Source organism: Nyctibius grandis, chromosome 4 (genome assembly GCF_013368605.1).
Source record: "Nyctibius grandis isolate bNycGra1 chromosome 4, bNycGra1.pri, whole genome shotgun sequence".
NCBI classification, from domain to species: domain Eukaryota; kingdom Metazoa; phylum Chordata; class Aves; order Nyctibiiformes; family Nyctibiidae; genus Nyctibius; species Nyctibius grandis.
In genome coordinates, this window is record NC_090661.1 from 47,860,360 (window position 1) to 47,885,507 (window position 25,148).

The 25,148-nt window shown below is 48.2% G+C and overlaps 1 protein-coding gene across 2 annotated transcripts; it reads right to left on the reverse strand.

Annotated features, from left to right (window-relative positions):
• Nucleotides 1–21,182: 21,182 nt before the first annotated feature.
• IRF2BPL (interferon regulatory factor 2 binding protein like) lies at nt 21,183–24,750 on the reverse strand. 2 transcript variants are annotated; one of them, XM_068399797.1, is made up of 2 exons: nt 24,233–24,750; nt 21,183–24,121 (listed from the first exon to the last, which is right to left on the reverse strand). In XM_068399797.1, the coding sequence occupies exon 2, from the start codon at nt 24,071–24,073 to the stop codon at nt 21,920–21,922; it is 2,154 nt and encodes a 717-aa protein (XP_068255898.1). In that variant the 5' UTR covers nt 24,074–24,121; nt 24,233–24,750; the 3' UTR covers nt 21,183–21,919. The 2 variants fall into 2 exon arrangements, with proteins under 2 accessions (XP_068255898.1, XP_068255897.1); XM_068399796.1 differs by having other exon boundaries at nt 21,183–24,750.
• Between the last annotated feature and the right edge of the window lie 398 nt (nt 24,751–25,148).

Genomic DNA, 25,148 nt, shown 5'->3' on the forward strand with positions numbered 1-25,148 from the left:
CATCCAATTTATACTCTTCCCTCTGGAGCCTGAATGCTCCCATATGTTGCTACTTCTTTACTAAGAAATTTGCAGTGTATGCTACATATTAATCTAGCTATCTCAAAGCTTGAGAGGAAAACGCTATTCTAGCTGAATGAGAAGCTGGACGTTTTGCAGGAGTCTGCTACTCATTTTTGAAAGTGCAGAGGCAGGTCATTGCAAACTGTACTTGCTGTAACCTAGTAGGAATTTGCCTTGCTGATAAATATTAAACAGTCACGAAGGACTGATCTGCGATGCCTTGTACGGACACCCTTTCAATGGGTTCAAAGCAGTACATGCCATTTTTCGGGGCTACAGTTCCAAATATGCATTTTTTTTCAGAAAGGGAAAAGGGAAAGGGAAAGCAAAAATAAGATACAAAACAGTTGAATCACAGGGCTTCTGTGTGAGCCCTCAGAGTTCAGAAATGGGCACATCTGTTTAATTCAGATTTTTGTTCCATGTGGCTAAAAAGAAAACATTTACTTCTTAGTATTTTTCTTTCCCTCAATTTAGAAAAGAAAATAGAATCCAAGTTTATTGATGCAGTGAAATTTATTTGGGAAATTGCTTTGAAGCCATGGACTAAGATAAACAGTAATTCATAATATATGTAGCAAATGATCATGGAAATCACAGAAAAGGAGAGAGAGGAGGAGAGTGGGAGGAAGAATTCATCCCTTAGATGGAAAATGAATGGGTCTTTAAAATAAGAGAACTGGCAGGGTATCTGCCTGCCTGTCTGTGCATTGCTTCTTTAATGCACCCATCTATCGTATACAAGCATCAAATAGAAAATTAAAACTTGAATTCGGTTTGTCTATTCATCATTCCCAGGTTCAAGGTTTTTGTTTGTTTGTTTGTGGCTTGTATTCAAGCCCTCGTTACAGTAGGGAGATCTGAGAGGCAGTGGGGTTTGCGTTATGCAGTGAAATCACTCAGATGATTTTGGTCAGATGGAGGAGAGGGTCTTTCTTTTTCCCTAGACATCAATGCTGGAATTTGCCTAGCTTCTGGCTGAGGTTGTAAGGCTTTCGGAAAAGAACTAGTGATTCTGCTAGCAGGAGGAATTTTGCGTGGTCGAAGAATGGAGAGTAAATGCGATCTTTCCCGCAAACGCGTGCGTGTGCTCTTGTGTTAGTTTCTCATTCTCCACCATTTCCTGAAAACAGGGCTTGGGGAAAAAGCACACAGACACATAACATTTTTCCATTAGCAGAGCAAGCGGGGGAAGGTAATGGGGTGGGGGGAGGGGGTGGTAATCAGAGATCTGCTTAGTCTTCATAGAAAGAAAAATGCCTGGGCGCCTGCTTTGCCGTAAATTGCATCTGGTGGTTGGAGCTACAGCAAGTTATTAAAGCGCCTGCATTAAAGTCATAATTCAGCAGGTCAGCAGCACGCTATGCAACCCCTCCTCCATCATCCGTCCCAGCCCCATTTTCTGAAAGGACCGCACACCGGTGGCCTGAATCAGCTCCGGCCGCCGCACTTGGCGGCTTTTTTCCTTGGGAAGGGAGGGAGAGGGGAGGAAGAGCAGGCGAGCTCACACCACTGAGGTGATTTGCTTTGCAGAGTCACAGGGAGATGGTGCTGCCCACCCAGGCCTGGCAAGACAGGAGAAATCCCGCTTCCCAAATTTAGCTTTCCCCACAGAGCAGCAGGGTGGCTCCCTGGCTCCAGGCCCCCTCGTGCTCTGTACGTCCGTCTCCCGGCTTCCTCACTGGGCTGGGAGAGACAGCGGGGAAAAACAAGATGTCATCATGCCTCCGGGAGGGGGTTGAAGGCAGAGGAATACATGCTGCTCATGCCCGATCAGACGGAGGGATGGGAATGGAAACTGCATCCTACAAACCCCAAGATGGATGCTGGAGCGGCCGGAGCAGGGGCTGTAAACAGCCAGCTTAGTGGAAAACTCTCACTATCGAGGTCAGAGGCTTGCTTGGAGGAGGCAACGTTTGTCTTGCATTTTGTGTTAATATATTTGAGCAGCTCTCTGCCTCACTGCTACGATAAAAGCTCCCTTCAGATAACAGCTTCCATTTTGTTTTCTCTTGTAAAAAAACAGGCACATACAACATTAGTGCTAAAAGGTTCAGGAGTCCCCAACAGCTTTTCTGATTACAAGCTTCTGCACATGTGATTAAAAAGAGACTTGTAGGGGAAAAAACCCACGAACTTCAAAAATAAAGGGAAAGCAGATTTTCACCTCAGCATCCCAGAATCCTCTAAAAGTGGTCATTTATTAAAAATCAAGATTTTTTTTTCAAAGTTAGTCAACTTGCAAAGGTCCTCCTAAACATCCTCAAATGCGGAAGGTCACTGTGATTGGGGTTTGGTCACTTTTTGTAGATATGTGACCCATTTCTCCCTTTTCCAAGGGGACAGAAGTGCCCTGGGATCACCTTCGCACCCTGGGAAAGCACTCCAGGGCTCTGTTTTTACTGGCCTGGCTGTGGGGAGCACAGCAGGCCACAGGGCGCCTTCCTTTCTTCGGATGCTAAATATTTTCTTAATGAATCTAAGAAGGAACACTGAAGCTGAAACTGCTGAGATGACAAGTAGGTGCATGAGGTCACCCAGCAATGCCAGCTCAAGAAAAATGCCAGGTTTTCAACACACATCCACGAATGTGGGCCTAGAAAACAGCACACAAGAGGGAAAAAGTGTTCACGCCGCTATTCCCTTAGCAGCAAAGATTCCTTGCTTAAAACAGACATGCGAATGTGTATTTTTCTGCGGATTACATGTGTTAGAGACACTCTGATTTTTCTTTCTGTTTTTCACTAGCAGTATAATTACGTACCTCACAGAGACTCCAGCAGAACACTGGGGGATGGGTTTCTTCTGCTACCCAGGCTCCACTAAATTGTCACACAGCTCCCTTGATGCACAGCCACACTTATGGCTATGGAGGGCAAGTAGAACATACCACCACCTTCTGGGTCAGCGTTTTTTATTCCCATTGAGATTTTATTATAGGCTTGAGATCCTCAGAGAATTAAATCTGCTGCTTGTCTACAGAATAGATAATGGCAGGGCAAGCTTCCCACATCACTGCCTCCTGCCAATGCGGCTCAGCCCTGACCTGGCTACCATTCATGACTGGACAGAGTAGAGTTCATTCTCCGTATCCCATTCATAGCCACTGGCCTTTGCAAACAAGGAGGAATTTAGAATCCAATTTGATTATTTTTTTCAGAAGAAAAACCAGCCAGGAAACCGAGCAGGAACTGAGCTGTGAGCCACTGAAATAATTTTGGATAGATATCCTGTATACAATGTAGATGGCAACAACTTTTGAGCACTAGTAACCCAAGGAAAGTAAAGAATGAATAACACAAAATTAAAATGCGAGCTATCCCGTACCCACACCGAGCTGCTCCAAGCTGTGTGTGTGTGGCATTTGGCGGGGCTACTTTGGAAAGGAAACACTCTTGTCACCGCAAGCTCACTCTCGAGCATTTACTAGAGCAGTAGACTTTTGTAGCTGCTGTGACCTAAGCACACAAGAAAAGTAAGAGTGTGATGTGAGAGCGTGAAAGCTCGTTTGTATTTCGCAAGACTAAAAAACTGAAAAAAGATACTGCCTCTGTCTACAAGCCTCGCCTCTCCATAGCTTGCCCCTCATTCACGTTTGCCCTCCCGAGAATGCAGCAGCTCAGACAAGCGCTAGGCTTTACAGCTGCGATTGCTGTATTTATTATTCCGGATACCACAGCAATGAGACAGACGTTCCTATGTGAGGTCCACGATTCCCCCCCAAATGCGAGGCTGCCGGTGGAGCTCCCAGCAGCGCGACCGGTCCCCGGCGATCCCTCCGGCGCGCAGGGGGCAGCAGGGAGCCCCGGGCAGAGCGGCCGGGCCGCGGCTCCGCGTTCCCGCCGCCCCGGGCAGCGCGGGAAGAGAGGCCGCTGCCGAGGGGTGTGAGCACAGGGGCCGTGCCGCGCGTCCCAGGCAGGCGGACCGGCAGTGTCCGTACATGTCTCTTCAGTATACCTCATACTCGTTTCTAAAAAATCTGACGGTACAAATCATCTTTCTTTATCTGGTGTTTATGCTGTTTCACCGGACACGTAAGGGACGAGCCAGGCTCCTCAGGATGTAGATTGTCAATAAGTCAGTTGCTGATCTTTCATATATAGAAATTTACTTTGCAAATGTACTGGGTCTCACGGTTCAAGTGGGTTTTGGGGTAGAAACCACCACTTCAAACCTGCAGGTGCACCTGCACCAGTGGGACAGAAGATTTCTACAGGATTCACCACAGGGAGCATCCCTAGCAAATTCTCACCCCTCTGGCTGCAGGGGTGCTGGCTGTCCACCTTCCTTGCAGCCAGGTGTACAGAAATCCACCCATGGCCGTCTCGCCATGTCCTCCCCTAAAATGCCACACAGAAAAACTACCTGTGAAATGTCCCTGGCATTTTGGAAGCATTTAGTGTATACAGCTGAAAAAAACCCACTTGCAGGGGCATTACAGACATGCTTGGGAAATCCACAAATGAAAGGCTGCATGTGTTTATTCTTACTGTTCAGACAAAAATGTAGAGCACTATTTGAGATGAAATCTGAGGGCAGCTTCACTGAGCAAACTACAGTTTAGCCAACTCTAGGGCTGCTGTCCTTCCCCGCAACAGGGCTTCTCACTAAATCACAGCAGCTGTCCCCCTCCAGCGCCAGCAGCAGCCGGGAACACAAGGAACCATTTTTTCTCTTTTCCAGCATGGAAGCAACACAGGAAAGTCACGGAGCAGCACTGAGTCAGGGCTCTGCGGCACAGTAAATTTCTGAGGCTGCCTGGTATTCTAGGCACATCCTTACGGCAATAAACTCCTCAGCATCATATCCCAGCCAGGAGAGAATCTGGAGCAGCTAAAAATACAGCTCCTGCTTCTCAAAAGCTTGCACACAGCAAACTGCTGCCTGTGACCTCCACACTCTCCCAGCACACACACCTAAGGCAGGTGGTGATCAGCCCCAGACCTTAAAGCAAGGACAAGAGAGAGCACTATACATGTTGATGGGCATTACACACAGATTTAGGAATAAACCTGGGCATCTGGTAGGAAGGAGAATTTCTCTTCTCCTTGCCTGGCACATGAGAAAAGACAGGTGGGGTCTGCATTGCCTTGGTGTTTGAGGGGTGATTATTTCTCATTTTGCTTTGCATAGTGAAACACCCCAAAGATTCTGGCATTAGCAGGTACTATAAATCTCGAGGACACCACAGCTGTGACTGGATTATTTATAGCTCTGCTTTTACATTACCAGCTCCAAATCATCACACAAAGAGGAAGGTAATGAAATCTCCACCTCTCCAGCCGTCGCTCTCTAATCTGAAACGGCATTTCCAGGAGCCATTTTCACTCAACCAGGGAGTCTAGGAACAAACACGTTCTCACCCTCCCACTCACTGTCAGACAGCCCCACAACTGGCACGCACGTACACAATCACACACGCATTCATTCTCTACATTTCTCACCGAGAGATACAGAAAGTCTCATGCATTTGCAGTTTATCACATGCAAACATACACATCTCTTCCCTTTCAGTCACGCAAATACACAATTGCAAACACATTCTGGGTTAAATTCTATTTTCACTTATGCTATGCAAATATAAAAGCTGAATACTTCCATTAAGATAACAGATTTACAACTGTAACTGAGATCAGAATATGGTGCTGACTCTCTCATACATAAATTTCCATAGTTGCTCCTGAATTTGTCTTTTTTCCTCAGCCGCCTCTCCATGCATTAATCATTCAACATTTAAATCAGCCATCCACTTGCTTCTTTTTGCTTTGTCAATGAAAATTGTTCAGCATTAATTATAAAACTCATTCTCTACTGAGGTTTTCTTGGCTTTTTTTCATTAGTGGGTGGAAGTGGCAATTTACAGTCATCTTGTTCTGTCTTCAAAAATACCCTGTGTACCAGCTATACTGCGGAACACATTCTCTGTGTGAGAGCGCCTGTGAATGTGTGTGTGAGCTTGTGAATGTGCGAGCTCATGAATGTATATGCAAGATTGGGAATGCATGTGCATACATGTGCATATGTAGAAAAGATATGGAGATTGTGTTTGAATTAGAAAGGCTAAATGTTTCTCAGGCTTTATTTTACAGTTTGAATTTTAACCACTTTCTGCATCTAAAGATTTTCATCCTAGTAATATGGATGATTTCAGGTTATAAAACAAAGAGTTTATGGCAACTGCCAATGTGTTCTAAATCAAGTATCTTTGGCAATAATACCATACAGATCTAATTTTACACAGCAGTAAAACCCCTCCAGATTTGCTTTCATATTTTGTAATCAAAAGGATTGAACATTCCTGGTCCAGCACCCTGTGTAATCCTGCAGTACAAAACCAATGTGAGTACCGCAGTGCACATGGTAAGGCAATAAACCAGTATGCTGTAGCCAACAGCACATCACAAGGCAATAAAACATAAAGGCTAGAGGATTTGGTTTAAATGGGAAGCATTTTAGTGTATGGACTGAATACAGTAAGGTAGAGGCTGACCAAACTCGTCTTTGCAGGTATGATTTTCACAACTGTGAACGTTTTACTCTGTTACTACAAAGCAGAAACTGCACCAGCACATAAATTCTTTTCAATCTTTTCATTATACTGGGATGCTGCAACCTATATTTAACCCAAGGGGAGGGATGTACTCAAGAAACAATTCTCTCCTTGGCAAGCATTTCTTTTATCAGTTATCTAGAAATGTTAGACCACTTTAGCTGCCAACCAGGGATTACAAAAAGGGGAAAAAAAGGCAGCCAGGAGAAAGCTGTATCTCTCTGCAAAAATGTATTATGAACCAACGTAAGAGCTGAGTCAAGAAACTAAAGTAATCTCCAAGGCAGCAACAAAAGGAGGAACAATGCAAATGCTTTTCCCCTTCTGGGATTCTGGTATGAGTTTGTCCTGTCCTAGCACAGTTCCAGTGTCAACCCGTTCATGAGGGCCTTGCTTGGTGGAAAGCAATGGTTCAGGTGACCGGGTATGAGATGTGCCAACTCTCTCCCCTTCCCCCAGATCTTAATTCTGTCTGGGCTGGTGGCCACTGAAATACGCTGCCTGTTCTGTATGCTCTGCCCTGCTGAGATGGACTTGCAGTTTCAGTTCAGTTTCATGGAACTGCTGCCCACCACAAAACCCTGCATTGCAACAGGCAGTGGTTGCCTCAATTGCAGAAAACACCCAGAGTAAAAGGCTCAGAAAACAGATCAAGAATGGATTAAATCCTGAACACTAAACTGGGGAGGAACGGGAAGCTGTCGAGAGGAGGAAGTTAATATTACCCAAGCTATATACATTCTGTGAAAAACAAGAAACCTTCATTCTCCGAGACTACCAGGCAGTGCTTTTCACTTGTATTGAAAAATTGGAAAATAGAAAGAGTCCTTTTACTCTATGATGGAATGAAAATAAGTGAGAATAACAGTATTTAGTCAAATAACAGAGCATCTCTCCAATCTAACAGAAGTTGTGCTTTAGCTAAACACTCAGAGAGTGAGCTGGGAATACAGCCCAGAGTTTGGGTTTATTTATTTTGTACAGAGCTCTGCATGTGCTGCTCTGATGAGGTCAGCACACAAAAAAAAAGAGGCAAGACACTCTGTTAGTTGAGGGGTGCTCTCTCTCCCACTGACAGAACAGAAGGGAAAGGGTGAGTTTGATTCTCATTTACATCAAAACCATTTTGTACTGCCTAGGAGAAAAAAAAAGGAGGTGAATGTCAAGTCTGCAATAGGGAGCACTTCTCCAGGGTAGGTAACCTGGGAAAGCACTACAAATGCAGTCAGAGCTTATACAGGTGAGCCATGCTTCTGTGGTATAGGGAGCAGGCTCACCAGGTGAGGAAACTAAAGGAGCTGTGGCCCTCCTCTCCCATGGCTCCCCACACAGAGCACAGGCTTCCAGTCACACCATGCAAAAGTGCTTTGCAACTCTCCTTACCTTCCCCTCCTTGCCTGCCGCTGTATCTGCCTACAGAAAGGAAAATTTACTCCAGCTCGTCTCCCTTTCTCAAGTAAAACAACTTATTCCAAGAAAAGCACAGGTTTGCCATTATAAACACATTGACACTAGAAATTCTTACTAGCAAAGCTATGCTGGTCAGAAATCATCTGATACCATACTCCTTTCAGCAGGGCTATGACACACCTGCCCTTAAATGGACAGAAAGGTATTTTGTGCCAAATTCTAATTTACACCCATAACACTTTACAGTTCTTGCCAGCATGAAGGAACCTTGGAAGGAGCATATACCACACCTGTTTTGACCCTGCTTGTAGTTCATACTAGTGTGGATGAGACTTTGGAACTGTGAGTTCATATGTGCCTCCAAATTGCTTCTAATTTTTCTACATGCTTATTTTAGTAGTATTTGTCACCCCTGTGTATGCAAATAAAGCTTGCAGAGGAGTTCTGAGTAACAGGGAGAAAACAGCCTACCACTGTTTATTAGACTACAGCTGATGCCACAGTAAAAAATGCGACTGGTAATTTTAGTTCCCTTCCCCAGGGATGCTCCCTGCCCTTCCACATTGTTATGAAAACTGCTGGTGACAACACATACGATCCCAGTACTGGGAGCTCCTCAGAGAGACCCATAACAAAACAGGCTCTTGAGCCTGATATTTTCTTTTTCTGCTAATCTTCCAGGTCTAGATCTTCCTTCTCTTCCAGATCAGAGGTGAAACGCATGACATGGCAGAACAAATGAAGCTTTTCCATCCCTTGCCCATGGTCTCCTCCTCCTAAGGTCACATAACTTCATTCACAAGAGCTGTCAGTCCAATTCCTTTCATAGCCATGAAATTACCTGAAAGAATTTTTAATGCACATACATTTTAGTATTGTATTTTTACACTTTTCATCTTAGGTTTCATTGTCTGTTAAACCATCTTAGACTTCGAAAGTCACATTTCCTTCTGAGTGATCCTGTCTTTTTCCACTTGGCAAGTGTCACATTTTTCTGTGATTTTCTGAAGGCATTTAAAGCAACAGGATCCCTTTTGTTTACTTATCTCTCTGGGCATTCACATCATTGCTCATTTCTCAAGAAAAACATACAGCTCCAGGGTTACTGCCCCTGCAAAACCATGCAGAGAAGCCCACCCACTTCATCTGACCTCCAAACAGGTGATAAATTTTGCTTTTTCTTAAGTGAAAATTCTGAGTGATCCAGATACATAGATTAAAGTTTTCAGCCACTCTACATATTAGGCATATACTAAATTTGAATGAAATCATTTGCACATGTGCAACCTACATTTATGCATGCAAATCAGGCAATTAGGTACAAAATTACCTGATTTGCATACATAATGCAAGAACCGAGCAAGTAATATGCAACAAAAACATATTCTATTAATATTATTTTCTTCTGTTCTGAAATTAGCTGCAACTGGATTAGGAAATACTCAAGATTTTCATCATTCAAAATGATTAGTCTATTTGATGAACATTTCTAGGTCTACTGATGTGCTGGCTAATTACATATATCAAACGATACCGATTTTGCACCATGTTTGGTAACTTACCATGAATTTTACAATCATCAGATGTGCAATTCCACCTTTTTCACATTTAGAATTCGACTTGAAATTCATTTGCACAAATAAATCTTGAGTGCATGAATATTAAAGCATCGCAACACAGATGCCACCAAAATTTGCTTTTGAATTCAAATATTCGTTGAATTTTTTTCCTGTTTGTGCAATCCAGCTGCTTTTCTGTGCATACAAATATGGAGCTGCTGTAAAAACAGCTGCATATGTAGAAAAAGAAGCCAGTGAAAACAGAGTCTGTGGAGTCTGGAGGATATTTCCTACAGGACTGCAGTTGTAAGCAGACAGGTCACACCTCATAGATAATGAAACAAGCAGCTTTCCCTCGGCACAGCAACGCCAGAGGGACCTGCCTTACTGGAAGGTAAGCGCATACCCTGGGAGGGCTCTGGTGACACCCTTGACCCTGACCTCTCCTCTCCGGTGGCTCTCTCTGCCTCCCACTGCCTCGCCGCTCTGCACATGTACCAACACACTTCTTTTGGTTTGCTTCCCTTTGCTGTGCTCTGTCTTGCTTGGAAGGCAAACTCCTCAGGCACAGACCTGTCCTATTTGTCTACAAAGTCTTATGCATACTAAGGGGCTTTAGCTGTAGAATAAATAAACCATAACTGCACTTCTCTGTGGTGCAGAGACATTTTTGCATGTCTCTAACTGTTCTCATGGGCTTATCGCCAAACCCCTTTAAGTGGCTCATTATAATTTTTAAGATGGGGTCACCAATACTCTTCCAGATAAGGGCAGATCTTTGGTCCTGTAATGGCGGTACAAAGCTCCACACAGCGTTCAGCATTTCATTCCTCATGCATCCTGGCGTTTGCTTTCTGATCAAAGATGCCCATTTTACAGAGGTGAGTTTCCAGTAAATCATCCAGTGGCAATGAGGTCTTCCCCCAAATATTCTAGTACCTTTAATTTAAAACTACACAAAATGCTGAGGAAAATGGTTTCCTCACAGTGTGCGCAACTGCATATGCCATAAATTTCACCTGCTACTATCTGGCTCATTCACCCATCACCAGTGTGCCAAGTCCTACTGGTTTGATTTTTTTATGCTCAAACAGCATTTTTGAACTTTTCAACATTCCCTCTTGTTCTTTCTCCTTTAGTATTTAAATTGTAAGCATTTCTGAAAAGACCATGTCTTGGTCTTCTAAAAACTATGTTGCACATCTTTGGCTGATACAAGAAAATAACAATAAAGACCATTGAAGTATTTGACAAGGTCCACATTTAAGAGCCGTCATCCTGTGACAACTTTGCCATTGATTATCTATCTGTTGCCTCTCATTTCAGGAACTTCTCACTGTTTCTTATTCATGGACGAACTGGTAATGAGGGACTCTTCACCTCACAACCTACTGGTCAACTATCTTCTTTATTTTATTTCCAGTGCCTTTGCTGCTCTGCAAAGTTTTGCTGCTCATAACCATGCAACCGTTTGGCTCTTATTTGTCTGTCCATCACAACAGCTTCAGAGCATCTCCCAAGCATTTAAAATCAGAAAACTCTACGTGTCTACCTCTCTTTTTCATCCCCGCCTGCTGAAGGATAGAGCTTGTCTAGTTTTCCTTTCTTGCCTTTGCCTCTGGCACTTGTTCCTACTTCATCCTCTATTTCAGGCTAAGGGTCTCCAGATCTCCTTGACACATGTCCCAAAAGAGACACATTTCCATTTCTTGATCTTTCCTGACAGCAACCATCCCTTCCCACACTCAGCAATTTCATTTCTATAAGGAAATAATTACAGTAGCAAGTCAGCACCACCTTTGTAAGCTCAAGAATTTGTAAGAGGCAGTGGGAAGCCGTGCAGGCCAAGAACGTAAGTTATCTGTAACTGATATGTGTTTCAAGCTACGGATGTAAAAAACAACAGTAGTTCTTCTGTCCCAAGTAAGCTGTATTTCATTATAGTCCTAACATCTATTACACTCCCAAATAAACAATGATACTTAGAAAGGACTCACAGCCTTTCATCATTCATGTTCATCACACGTATCTCACCTCACAAATTCCCAAAAAGGAAAAAAGTATTTTCTAGGAGAGGCTATGCTTATACCATATACAAAGCTCCCTTGATGTATTTGCAAACAAATTGCTAAGTGTAACCTGCCTCTCTAAGGACCTGTGGACCTGGAGCAAACCAGCTATGTAAGGTTATCGGACCCAGCAGGGAAGAAGCCAGAGAGCCTTTCCTTACAGAAAGGACTTAGTAGTGGGAGCAAATTAAATGGGTAAGTTTGTATGGTTTGCCTTGCTGTGGCAAGCAGGCGCCCCCAACTATGTGCTCAAAGCGGGACAAACTGCTGACTGAATGGACTTGGGACTCTGAGACAGAATAATCCCTGGGGAAAATAAAGCAGAAGCTTGTGCACTGTGAAGCATGACAGGCAAATGGACTGTATCACTAACAGAAAACTAGAGCAGCTACATAAAAGATAATGGCAAAACCAATAGGTAGATACATCTCAATGGATTCTTCTGTTGTGAGGGGGAAAGACAGAAATGTTGTTTATCTGCTGCTGAAAAACCAGCAGCAGACCAGGCACTCCTCCTGCAGAGTCAACAAAAGCAACAGGAACTGCAGCTTGCACATCAGCAGGAGAGATTGCTGCAATGTATGCTGACGTGGGGTCTGGGGACTACTGCTGGACTGGCAGAAGGTAGTTTGGGCCGGCTTAGCTCTGTGCTGATGGAGCTAAAACATTACCCTCAAATGCCCCCATCTGCGTCTCTGAATGCCTGGTGCTGCTGGTGTGGAGGGTTAAAATTGAGCAGCTACAGAGCACCTCCCCAGTAAGAGGGGGCCACGCAGCAGAGAGTGTTGAGCTATTTGGCTCTTGCTCTGGCCAGGCTGGCCAGAGACTGGCTCCAGTGGCGATACTGCCATTGCATCTGGGCTGCATTACATTCAGGGGGAATGTGCTCATTTATAGCAACCAAACAGGCAGGGAACATCACTACCATTATGTTCAGAGATGAGAACGGTAGCCTTAGAATGACATCCACAGGGTCTGCTGCTAGAGCTTAAACTGATTGCCACTCTGGGCACTTCTCTGCAAGTAACATCACGGAGGAAACAGAGGTAGAGGGAATGAATTCATGTGACAGACTACAACATCCTGCTACAAAAGGCAAGGAAGACTTGTAGCTTGCTGAAAAGCTTTAAAATAATTATTAGTCCTACATCAGCTTACAGAAGGTCCTCCTGAGAGCAGGGAATCTCCAGGAATATGCAGCTGTCATGCAAACTTGCACACATGAAGGGATTGTTCACTGAAGCATATATAGATATATGCCCAGCATATATATGTATGTGTCATGTGCCATTTGAGCCATGGGTGGAGGTCTCTGTTCAACACAGCAGCTTCCTGCATCAGGCAGCTAGAGAGAGTCTTGAGTAACAAGTGAGGAGTAAAACGTTGAATTGAGACCAAATGGTCTCAAATTGTGTGGGAACTCCGCTGTTGCCCAAATGAAATATCAAGAGAAGTCTGGTGAGTACATTGCTGGGCTTCCTTAGGCAACAACAGCCAAAAAGGCTTCAGAAGCTTAGTAAAAAGAGCTACTCAAGCCCAGACATCTTTAAGCATCAAGGAAAGCTGGTGTATCAGTATGCAGACTTGACAACCCTGAAATGGAACATTGCTGAGAAGTCTGTGTGGTAATGAGATAGGTCCCCATCAAACTGTAGAACTAGCTTGGCCAAGACCCTGAGGGTAATCGTGTGTGTGCTTCTAAGGACTGATCCCTTAAATGCTTGCAGCAAGTAATACGGTGACTCCCACAGCACTGGGAAGGAATCAGGTGACTCTACAACGAGCTCATCTGAGGAGGAAACTGTGTGGAGCAGGTGACAGCCTACAGTTCCCACAGACTTGGACCGAGATATGCACACAAAGGGCGTGATCTGAGCACAGAAATAATCTTCCTCTGGTTTGCTCCCTTGGTTCTAAGGTTTGAAGAACTTGTGCTGGCTTTAAGCATTTGTCATCTTTTCTGGGCTAGAGGACAGACCTGATGGCTATACAAGTGCTGGGCAAATGAGGAAGGATGTAACTGTATTTACGGGCTCTGTGCTGGAAGGATTTTTTTCCTCAAAATATTACAAAATAAATCTTTGATTTTATCTAATTCCTTATTTGCAACAGCAGGAAGGAAATGTAGGGGTTTTTTAAAGTGACTTTAACCTGATGTTGTTTTCAACAAAGGTGCTATTAACAATTGTTATTGTTATACAGTTCTGTAGAGTAATGTTGTAATTAATTTCCACAGCAACGTGATCATGCCATATATTACAGATTATAACTCAGAGGGAGAGGGGATGGGAAAAGCACAGAATGAAGACTACAGAGCAGAACCTGTCCTGATGATTGTTATTTGAATCTTGAATGGTCTTATTAGTCCAATTTGTTTAAACAATGTTTATTTGTAGGTAATGTTGAGGATCCAGCCAGGCTGCACCTGCCTCCCCAGGCATGCTCAAACATAGCCTGGGATTGCACATCTTCAAGGGAGAGCAGGGTGGGGTTCCTTCAAATGACAGAACCTTCAGTGAGGAGGAAGTTTCAAGCTGTAACTTGCAAAATATGTACAGCACACTACTGTAAAAATCCAGCCATCGGAACAAGGAAGATCTAGGCAAAGAGCTGCAACTAATCATGCAAAAAGCTGAAAGGAGCTGTGCTTTGTATTAAGCATGTGCAGTGCGGTTCTCAAGAAACGCTGTCATCTCTTCTAGCACAAGGAAAGACAGGTACACAAGAGCATGAGAATTTCTGCATCATTTCCTGGTATTTAACTGTCACACAAGCCACTAGACATCCTATCAAGAATGCTGACTAATGAGTCTATCTTAGGCTGCAGGTCCTTGTTAGCACAACGTGACTAGATGTCCATGGAACACACAACTGATACTATCCCTGATGGCTGCACTTCTTGCTGCCTCCCCTCCAGCAGAAATGATGCAATAAGCACAGCTGAATGAGTATGGTTGGATGAACAGAAGAGTTGACTGCGGAGAGGCGGAGGGAAAGAACCACTCAAAACCACAGCAAATGTCTGCCAAAAAAGAGTATGTATACTTACCAAGGTACAGCTCTTGAAAGGCTGCATCCTTTTGATAAGATGCATGGCATAATCTTTCACTGAAGGAGGTGGGATAAAATAGATGCACCAACTGGCCTTTCTTATCAATGCAGTCTGAGTTCCTCAGAGAGGAATTATCTTTACATGTAACAGGGAGTCAAGCACATCAACAACACTGAGCAAGTAATAAAAAATACTCCAAAATTTACTGCTTCAGGGAGAGCTCTTTCAGTTGTTTTAATCCTAGATGTTTGTACCTTCTCCTTTTATTTTATAGAAATAAATTACAGACACTGAGGAAGAGAGTTCTGAGAGCAAACGTCTAGCATATCAAACCAGATCAAATAAGCCTACAACGTTTTCAAGTCAGTGGCCTATATTTTCCAGTAGCAGACCAGATATTCAGGCTTCCCACTCCCTCCCTGGTTCTGCTCCTAGCTCCGACACAAATCAAACCTACAAAACCTTACCCTAACTATGTGCCAGCCTGGACATGTTCAAATGAAAACCTGGGCTACGCTATGATCTTGTCTCATTACCGTGATGTGTGCAGCGAAGAGTAAGATTGTCTCAGATAGGTCCAGAATACAGCAATTCAAAGCAACCCCCTCCTGTCTTTGATTTGGATGTGCTGTGCTTTCCATCATCGCCAAAGGGGAGCTCCTACCTCTGACACACAGGTATGCACTCTCCTTCACCCCAGCCCTTGGTATGTTGCATCAGCAGGATCGGCAGCAGCCTCCAGCCTTGGAGCTATCTGAGCGAAGGACGCAGGCTACAGGCACATGGCCTGGCACTGAATGTTGTTGTTCCCAAACACCTGTGTCGCACAAGTGCTTTGGAGTTCAGCTGTACACAGTCGTTCTAACAACATGCTTTTATCCCAGAGGAAGGAAGACTAGCAGTTGGGGCAGTAAGCAAGGCCACAGTCTCCCTCATTCTGTTAGGCGTTTGCCATGTGACCTTGGCTAAAACACTTCAGATTACCCATCTGGAAAACAGATAAACTAACAGTGACTCGAGGACTAACTTCACCCTTTCCTGGGCACAGTTAGCAACGTCCCAGCCAGCTTTGCATAAAAAGCACTTACTTACGGAAGGGCAAAACGCTGTTTTGGCTTCAAAACAGACTTGGGGCTGCCCCCGTAGGAGAAGCCCCTGACCCCTAGCCAGTCTTTGGCGGCTCAGAGGCAGAAGCAGGCTGCTAAAGCAGTGGTTTGCCTGAGGAGCGAGCAGAGGCTTGCAGCAGCATGGCTGCTTTCTCTGCACATTCCTCTGGTGACGCTGCTTATTACCCAGCATGCAGATAACCCTGAGTCAAGGCTTTGGTATGAGCGGCGCTGCCAGGAGCTGCGTGCTCAGAATAGAGGGTTACAGTTTAAACCGAGGTGAAGCGCCGTCCCCAGCCAGCTGCACCCTGCCTGCCTCCCCTCCGCGGCTGGAGCCAGCCACCCCTTCACCTATTTGCAGAAAAGGAGCTTTCCAGTCCCTCCCCTCCACCCCACTGCTCACCCAGGGATCATTCCCATTGAGAAGCTCTCAGCCTAATAGTAATCCCGACAAATTTAGCTGCTGCTAATAAATCCCACCCCTCTGCCCCTCCCAATCCGCCTCCATGCAAATCCATTTGTAGGTTACTTGAACAATAGCGGAGCTGTAATCAGCCCTCCCCTCTGGCAGCCTGCAGGGAGGGAGGGGAGGAGGATGATGACAGTGGGGAATTCTGCTCGGCTCCTTGAAGCTGCACAGACATGTTTCATGTCCCCATTCCCAGCCCCTGCGTAGAGGCAGGCAGGCAGGGGATCACATGGCCGTCTAGGCCGGGCCCAGGCCAGCGGCAATTACATGCCGTGGTGGCCTGGTGCCCCCTCCCTGGCCTGGCCGAGCCCGGTTCAGCTCAGCCCAGTTCGGTTCAGCTCGGTTCGGTTTGCCACCTCCCAGTCACTGCCTGAGCTGCCATGGTGCAGCCGTGCCAAGCGGCTCCGTGCTGCGGTGGGGTTGCCAGGCTCAGCCTCCACTCACCGAGCGCTGAACAAAGCACAGGGCCTTTGCGCTGGCCAAAAAAGAGAGGAAAAGACCCCAGTGAAGCAGGCTTGGGGGAGCCGGTCACCCTGGCACACCCGGTGCTGCTGGGAGAGCAGTGCCAGCCGGAGAGAAAGTGGCAGCTCCCCGTTATAGCTGTCTTTGGTGACAAGGAAAAAACATAGTCTTCTTGCTGTTAAAGCTGATCAGTGTGGGAGGGGGTGTTTTCCTGGTAATAAGTTGCTATTCGCCAGCAGCTCGCATCTTTGAGGTTTCTTTGCAAAGGGTCATAAAAGCAGCAGCGAGTGCATATAGCCACGCAGGGCTGCGGGGGGAGGGCTGTGAGCGGATGCCAAATCAGCTGAAACCTAAGAAGCTTGACCTTCCTCACCTCCACCCCTGCTCCCACTGCCTCCAAATAACCTTACAAGGGCGCATCGGGAAGGCAAGGCGCACAGCAGCGAGGGGAACGCAATCTCAGCCCAGCAGCAGGCAGGGCTGTGGGGCTGTGTGTCGGTGAAGGGCACTTCAGGGTAGCTGCAGCCACTGTCGGCAATGCACACTGACACCAGCAAGGTTCATTTTGTCGAGCCAAGCACAGTAGGCAGACTGTGCAATCTTGAACCTACCTAGACCCAAGTAGCTCAGCCAGTCCAACCAGTCAGAGACCGTACTGGCCGGACAGACTGGTGACGAGCATCCTCCCCCTCCCATTCACGTGTCTAACTGCTCTCTTCTGCTTTTCACTCTACAGTTGCCTGAATGGCTGAAAGAGAGTGGGTTTGCTGTCAGAAACTTGAAATGACATGTAATCTCCCGTGTTTCTTCTCACGGAGGTAGTCAAGCCTGTTCCCAGGGAGAAGAGCTGGGTTCCCGCAGAGCCTCCCAGTCAGAGCTGGCAGCACAGGGCTGGGCTGCCCTGTGGCGAACACGTGGAGAGGGAGATGTTCGGCTTGCTCGGCAGAGGAGCCCAGTAGTAGCCTTGCTCAGTGCACACACACCTAATTTTTCTTTTAAGATATACACCAGGGAAGAGACCTTGTCTGCAGTTCTTTTCACATCGCCCAATCAGCAGAGGCATTCCCCTTCTCAGTCTGCATTACAGGTTTTAAGGCAAGGGCTGAAACAACAAAAGCTCAATACACAGTTTTCAGACACTTTGAAAATAAACCCAGCAATGCCCATTTCTATACAGGAGGGTATAACTACGCCCTGTGCATCTTCCAGGGGATGGTTGTAAGGACAACTATGTAGGTACAGAGCTATGTTTTGGGTAGAAAATGCATGCTGTAATGGATTCTGATGGCTGAACGCCAAGGGGGAAGCTGTTCTGCTTCAAGAATAGCCTTACAAGAGTCAGCATTACAGTGACAGTTCAGTACTCTGCTGCAAATCTAGAGGATGTGTCACTTTGGCAGAGAAAGAGGCTGCTAATGCACAATACAAACCATCCTACTATGAATGGAGAATGGCTGCATACCACAGAAAAAGAAAATGGCAAGACCTAGGGAAGAGGGAAGCTGCAAAGCGACTACTGCATAGTAAGCTGGGAACCTGAGAGCACTGAGGAGACAAAGCCCTTTCCCTTGAGGGGAAGAAAAACACAGCTCGCAAGACGCGTCAAGAAGCAGACAACCCCTTTTCCAGTGACTGCTGCAGCTCTGCAAAGCTATGCTGGCAGCCAGCCTATTTGAGGAGATCGCAGTTTCAAAACAATGTTAGTCCTGACTAGTTTGGAGCTCAAATATTAAAGGAGGGGAGAGGGGGAAGAGCATGCTCATATGCACAACATCATTGCTAAGCAAATAAAAAAGATAGCAAGGTTTGTACTAAATGACACCAGTTAGCATTGGTGAACTCGAGCTCCTGATGGAACTGTGTAGTATTTCCCCCAAAACGGATGTAGCAACTCTTCACTGCACAAACACTTCCATCTCCAACTCACAGAGCTGCCAATGCTTAAAAACCAAACATCCAGTGACACACATGTTCTAACCATTTCTTAGAAAATAGGCTATGAGGCTATTAAAAGAAATGTCGAGAATAATCTAACTGAAAAAAAAAACCCAAAACAACCCCCCTAGGGAAAATAAACCATTTAAATACTTCCCCATTACGAGAAGGAATGAGAGCACAACAAATGACCACCTGGACAAATAAATTCACTTACACGATTTATTCAAGCAAACATTGGGCTTTACCTTAAATAACTGGCAAATATGGGGGAGGGGAGTATTACTGTGAAGTACAGAAATCAGCTGAATCTCTGTATGTGAGACTCGCTCAGCAGCTCCCTTCTCCTCCTCCTCGAAAAAAGGTTACAGCTTGTTTGTCAGCTGTGGACATCTTCAGAAAGAGAAAAACCTAGGGAGTGGGTTCAAAGAAATGCTGGCTAATATGCCCAGACTGGCTGTTTAATGAGCCGGAGTAAAAGAAAAGGTCACATGGTTACAAAAACCCTCCATACAACAAATGCCCTGTAGCTACAGTTAACTTTAATTAACTGCAGCATTACAATTCACTTCAATCTTATTTTCCACCGATGTCTACTGCCCCTTACCTTTCCTTTGCCTGCTAAAAATCAAATGGATGAGTCTCATAAGCGGGCTCGTGTTTCCAAAATTCTGACTGATAAGAGCTTTTCAAGAATGCTCTGCAACTAAAGAAATCCACCAAAAGGAGCTCCTTCTAACTCCAGCTAGTGATGACTGATTTCAAGATTGCAGGAGTGGTTCTGTTCATATAAATCAGGGTATTCATGCTTCTGTGACATAATTAAATGTTGAACAGCCACTAGTTTTTCTATTTTAATGGCAGTTGCAATTCACACATGAATGTTACTTGTCGTTAGGTTTAAACTCAAATTTCATCCATGTGTACAATTTTTTCCTCTGCGAGTCATGAGCTCACAATGTTCATCCCCCTATCTCGTGATCTAGAAATAAACTGTTGTGTGGGAACTGCATTCTTAGAATTGAAAATAGGATCAGTACAAATCTACGCTCTCAAAAACATATAGGTTGTATCAAATAATTAACTCAAAACATACAGGTTGGATCCAATAATTAACTCAAAACATTCTTTTTCTGCATTATTCCTTCCAATTCATTACCTAAGAACAATATGTTCTGAGATTTTTAAGCACCAATAAATCACTTGGCAGAAAAAAAATATCTATATACACAAAGTCATTGTCTGAAATCACAGAGTGATGCCAAAGACTGACTCTCAAAACATAATCCACACACAGACACACACAAAATAGCTGGAGAATGTACCTATACAAGAGAGCAAAAGATCAGCAGGCACACCACGCATGTAGTCTCAAGGCTTCTGCCATCCTTTCCACCAGGAATACAAATGAAAAATGTCTTAAGAGCAAGCAGATATGAAATGCCATCCAGACTTTTTAAAAGTACCTCTTTATACAATTATGGGGTTTTGGGGGGCGGGGATCCTTAATATTCAATAAAACTCAGAGCTCATAACCTATGACTTTGCTGCATTTGGAACAGCTCTGTGTTCTGCTGGTGAGACTGCAAAGGATTTCTGCAATGCTGCTGTTTTTGTTTCGGGTTTTCTATCTTTCCTCCATTTGCCTCACTGGAAAGGACAAAGTTCACATTAGGTTTGTTTGCATTTTCTAGCTAGTGTGAGGCCTGTGTATTTACTTTGCCTGTTGATCACCTAACAGGTATTGCACTGCTCCCCAATCTCCAGAAAATGCCAATGTCACATAAAATAGTTAATTATACAAAGACTCACACATGATCGTTGCCAAAAGGAAAGCATTTCACTTCAGTGCTTTAAGGAAGCTTCCTCACCTGAAAACACAACACAGCCCCCGAACTGTTCACCAACTCAGTTATGAAAAGTCATTGCCCAAACGGGGTAGCTACCCACCAGCTGCAACGCCAACTGCAGAAGCTGTTATTTCCCGCTACCCTTTTCTGCACTGTGCTCAACTACAGTCCTGCCTTACCAAGAGTCTACAGCTAATGTCGAGCTTCGACGACCGCTCTTAAAATCAACTAAAGTTATTAACCACGTGATGCTGGTTTTTTTTTGTGAAAGAGGGCTTCGTTTCAATTCTCAAACCTTATTAAATTGAGCAGGCAATGATGCATCCTGTATTGCAAACACTGCAGCTGGAGAGCTGGGGGGGCGAGAAGGGAGGAGGAAATGAGATGCAGAAACAGTAAATAGAAAATGCTTAGTCAGCAACTGTTACTGCAACATTAAAGGTGAAATGCAAATAGGCACAGTGCCAAGATTTAGGTAAGTTTGATAACACCATCAACATCATCATCTTGCTACATATGTGTGAAAATGTGTGTACAAGTGCCACAATTATCACAACGAACTGCACGCTCTTGGTATAATGGAGACTCTTAAAAAGGCAACATGGCTCGTGCGTGCTGCCTAAGCTCTGAGAAAAATAAAACTTGCTACTCCAGAAGTATTAATATCAATTGAATTTATTACAATTTACTAAGCTCCAAGGCACATTACAGTGTTCTGTTAACTACAGAAATGTATAAAGGACAAACAGAGCATGTTTTTCATGTACAGCATTTTGCTCTACTGTTCAAAAGCATCCGTGCATCAATAAAAGCAAAAACAAAAAACACATGAAGATTAAAAACGTTCAGATCAATAGAAACAAACGGAAACATTTTCCTTACAAACTTGCAACAAAAAACACCCTCCCCCCAGAGCCACCCCACCGTTTTGCAAACAAAAAACAAAAACGAAAAAAATAAAGTGAAAGACTAACACTCAGGGCTTGTAAAACATAAGCTGTCACCATTTTTGTAGCAATTTTTTAGGCATCAACACTGGCCTTGGCAAAAAAAAATTTTTTTTTGTCTTTTGTGTTTTTCTTCTTCTTTCAGAGAAGTGCATACATTTACAAAAATACACACCAGCAGCAGGTAATCGCTAAGGGCTATTAACTTTGTACCTAGCCAACACACTGCCAAAGAAATGAGAACAGGTATTATGTAGTAACCAAACAATATTATATTCTGTTTAACAAAAACCAGCTCTATCCTTCAAATGAAGAAGAGTACATACCTTTGTTTCAAAATATAGAAACATACGACGAAAATAATGTCTATACATAAGACTAACTTTTGCAGTTTGTTATATTCACAATTCTACATCTTCAGGAGTCTGAAGGGATTGGATTTTCTACTCAAGGGTCTCTCTCCTTTTTCACTTTAACGTCCCCAGCTAAAATGGTCGCGATCTCGCCCTGCATAAACGCCCAAGGCACATTGGAACCGACTAGGGGGCATTTCTCTCCGCTGGGGCAGTAGACTTCGCCAGTCGCCCCTTGGGCCTTGATGCTCTCTCGGGAACAAGGGAAGCAGAACTTGTGGCTGGGCACAGAGGGGCACTGAACAAAGTGGGTGTCCTCCAAGCGTTCGTGGCAAATGGTGCAGCACAGGGGCCCGCTGTTGGCCATGGGGGAGTCCGGAATGTTTTGGGGGTGCACTTGGTCCATGGCGGGGTGGGCGCTGGGGGGAGGAGGGGCCACTTGCAGGTTCATGTCCCCGTTGCGGGAGGCCAGGCGGCGCTGGCCCGGCACCGAGGCCGGCGACACGGGGCTGCTGCTGTTCCTGCGGGTGGACGTGGTGGAGTGCACCGAGCTGCCGTCCTTGGGCGAGTGGGCATTGCCCAGCGTGTCGGCCACCGACATGAGCGCGGCCATGGGGGACTGTCCGTTCTGAGGGGCGGACTCGGGCGGCGTGGTCCGGTTGGAGTGAGGCCCGAGGGGCGGCGGCGGCTGGGGGCCCCCGCCGTGCACCGCCCCGAAGCCCCCGGCCGACATGGTGAGCTTGAGCGCTTCGCTCTGGCTGGCCATCCACTGCTGCCGCTGCTGCTCGTCGCTGAGCTTCAGAGACCCCTCGGCCGAGTCCGAGGGCTCGGGAGAGGCTTTCCTCTTGCGCATCGCCCCACCGCCGCCGCCGCCGCCGCCGCCGGGTCCCCTAGAGGCGGCGGCCGTGCCCTGCGCCCCGCCGGCCCCGGCCCCCGGCCGCGGGAGACTCACCAGCGCCGTGGGCAGCATGGGGCAGCTGGCGTCCAGGTAGGGCTGCGGCAGCATGTCGGCGCCCACCAGCTCCTTGAAGAAGCGCACGGACTCGGGCAGCAGGTCCCCCAGGAGTCGCCAGTCGCCGGAGCCGTGCTTCTTCTCGTACTCCAGGTACTTGAAGCCCGATGAGAGGCCACGGCCGAAGTCCTTCATGCAGTCCTGGTACATTTGCTTGGCCACGCCGGAGGCGCTGGAGAAGACGGTGCCGGAGCCGCTGGGGTACTCGATGAAGAGCTTCAGCTCATAGTCCATGCCCGGCTTGGAGACGGCGTCGAAGGCAAAGACGCGGCCCAGCAGGGCGTGATCCTTCTTGAAGCGCACCTCGTAGGGGGTGCAGCCGGCCAGAGTGAGAAGCGTGTCCCGCACGATCTTGGGCTTGCTGGCCCACTCCTCGGCCCGGTTCCGCAAGCTCTCGCTGAGCTCGGCCAGCGCCTCCGCGTTGCGCTGCTTCTCCTTCAGCTCCCGCTCTTGGTCGCTGCTGGACACCGAGCCCGGCCGCTTGCCGCAGGCCTCGGAGGACGAGCCGCCGCCTCCCCCGGCGCCGCCGCCGCAAGTGCCCCCTTGGGAGGAGGCGGAGGGAGCCGGGGGACCCCCGCCGCCGCGGCCGCTCAGGCCCCCGTGCGGCGGGGGCAGCGCCACGCCGGAGGCGGCGGGCCCGTTGAGCAAGGTCTGCGGCAGCAGGTTGGGGGGCACGTTCATCTGGGCGCCGGCGGCCCCCGGGGGCAGGCCGGACACCAGCCCCCCGTGCGCCCCGCGGCGGGAGGAGGAAGAGGAGGAGGAGGAGTTGGGGCTCTGCCGGTTCAGCTCCGGCGGCCCGTCCTCAGGCGGCTTGGGGAAGCCGTTGGGCCCCCCCAGCCCGTTGGGCAGGCGGGCGCCGTGGCTGCTGCCCAGGCTGCCCGGCGGCGGCGGGTACTCGAAGCGGCTGCGCGGCTCCGCCGCGGCGGCGCTGAGCCCGTAGCGGTCCAGGCTGGACTGGGTCAGCCCCGCCGAGGCTGCCTTGGAGGAGGCGTCCACATGGTTGAGCTGCTGCTGGGCCGCCGCCGCCGCCGCCGCCGCTTCTTTGGCGGAGAGCGGCACCGCCTTGACGCCGACCGGCGGCGGGGGGCCGGGGGAGCGGCCGTCCTGGAAGCAGCCGTGCGCCCGCTTCAGCTGCCGGGCCGTCTCGATCACGAACTCGATGCGGTCGGCGCCCTCGTAGTTGACGCAGCCCCGGCAGACGGGCTCCGTGAAGTCCCAGATCATGGCCCAAGGCATGCGGGGCAGGTCGCACAGGTAGCATGACTGTCTCCGGGACGACGACACCTGCGCGGCGGACATGGTGCTGCTGGCCGCGGAGCTGCTGCCGCTGCCGCCGGGGTAGGGGCTGGCTCAGTCTTCCCCCCCCCGGGCTTCAGGGTGGGTGGCTCTCCGTACCTGATCCTGTTGCCCCTTTCAGCAGGGGGATCGCCTGCTTTTAGTTCGCTCCTGCTGCCGGAGAGGGCTGCTTCTGCCTGGTCCTGCCGCTGCTGCCCCGGTGGGGTGGGAACCGCTTCTACTGCTCCTCCGGGGGGCTGGGTGGGGGTCGCCTTCTAGCCGCTTCTGTTTCCCTGCGCTCTCTAGCTCTCCGCTGCCGCTGCTCCTCCTCCGGGAGGAGGCGGAGGTGCACGGAGGAAGATGGGGGGGTCACCTTCCACCCGCCGCGGCTGCCTCGCGAGCTCGCACTTCGGTACGTGCCGATCCAACGCCGCGGGCGAAAAGAGGGGCACCCGCACGGAGCTGTCCGGTCCCGGCTGCGGCGGCGGCTTCCCCGAGCGCCGGCGGAGCGGTAGCGGCCCGGGGGCAGCGGCGGCAGCAGCGTGGCGAGCGGCGCCGCCTGCTCCTCACTCACATCCTCGCCGCTGCTCGCAGTCCGAGCGCGGGGTGCTGCGCGCCGCCGCGTGTGCCTGCGCGTCCCCTCCGCCGCGCCGCGCTCCCCCCGCGCCGCCCCTCCCCTCCTCCCCTCCTCCGCGCCGCGCTCCCGGCTCGGCTCGGCTCGGCTGCACCCGGGCGGAGCCCCTCGTCACCGCCGAGCGCCCGCCCCCCCCACCCCCCGGCCGGCGGCGCGGCGCCCACTTGTTGCGCGGGGCGCGCATGCCCGGCGCCCTGCCCGCGCCCTCCCCTGCGCGGCCGGCAGCTGGAGCGCGGCGGGGCGCGCGGGCAGCCCGCGCTGCCGGCTATGTTTGGAAACTTGCACGGCAGATCGCGCCCTCCCCTCCTCCCGCCCGCGCCGCGGCCCCGCCGCCGCCAGCAGCCGGCCGGGAAGCGCATGCACAGTGATGGGGCGGGCGCGGGGGGGGGGGGTTGCGGCGTG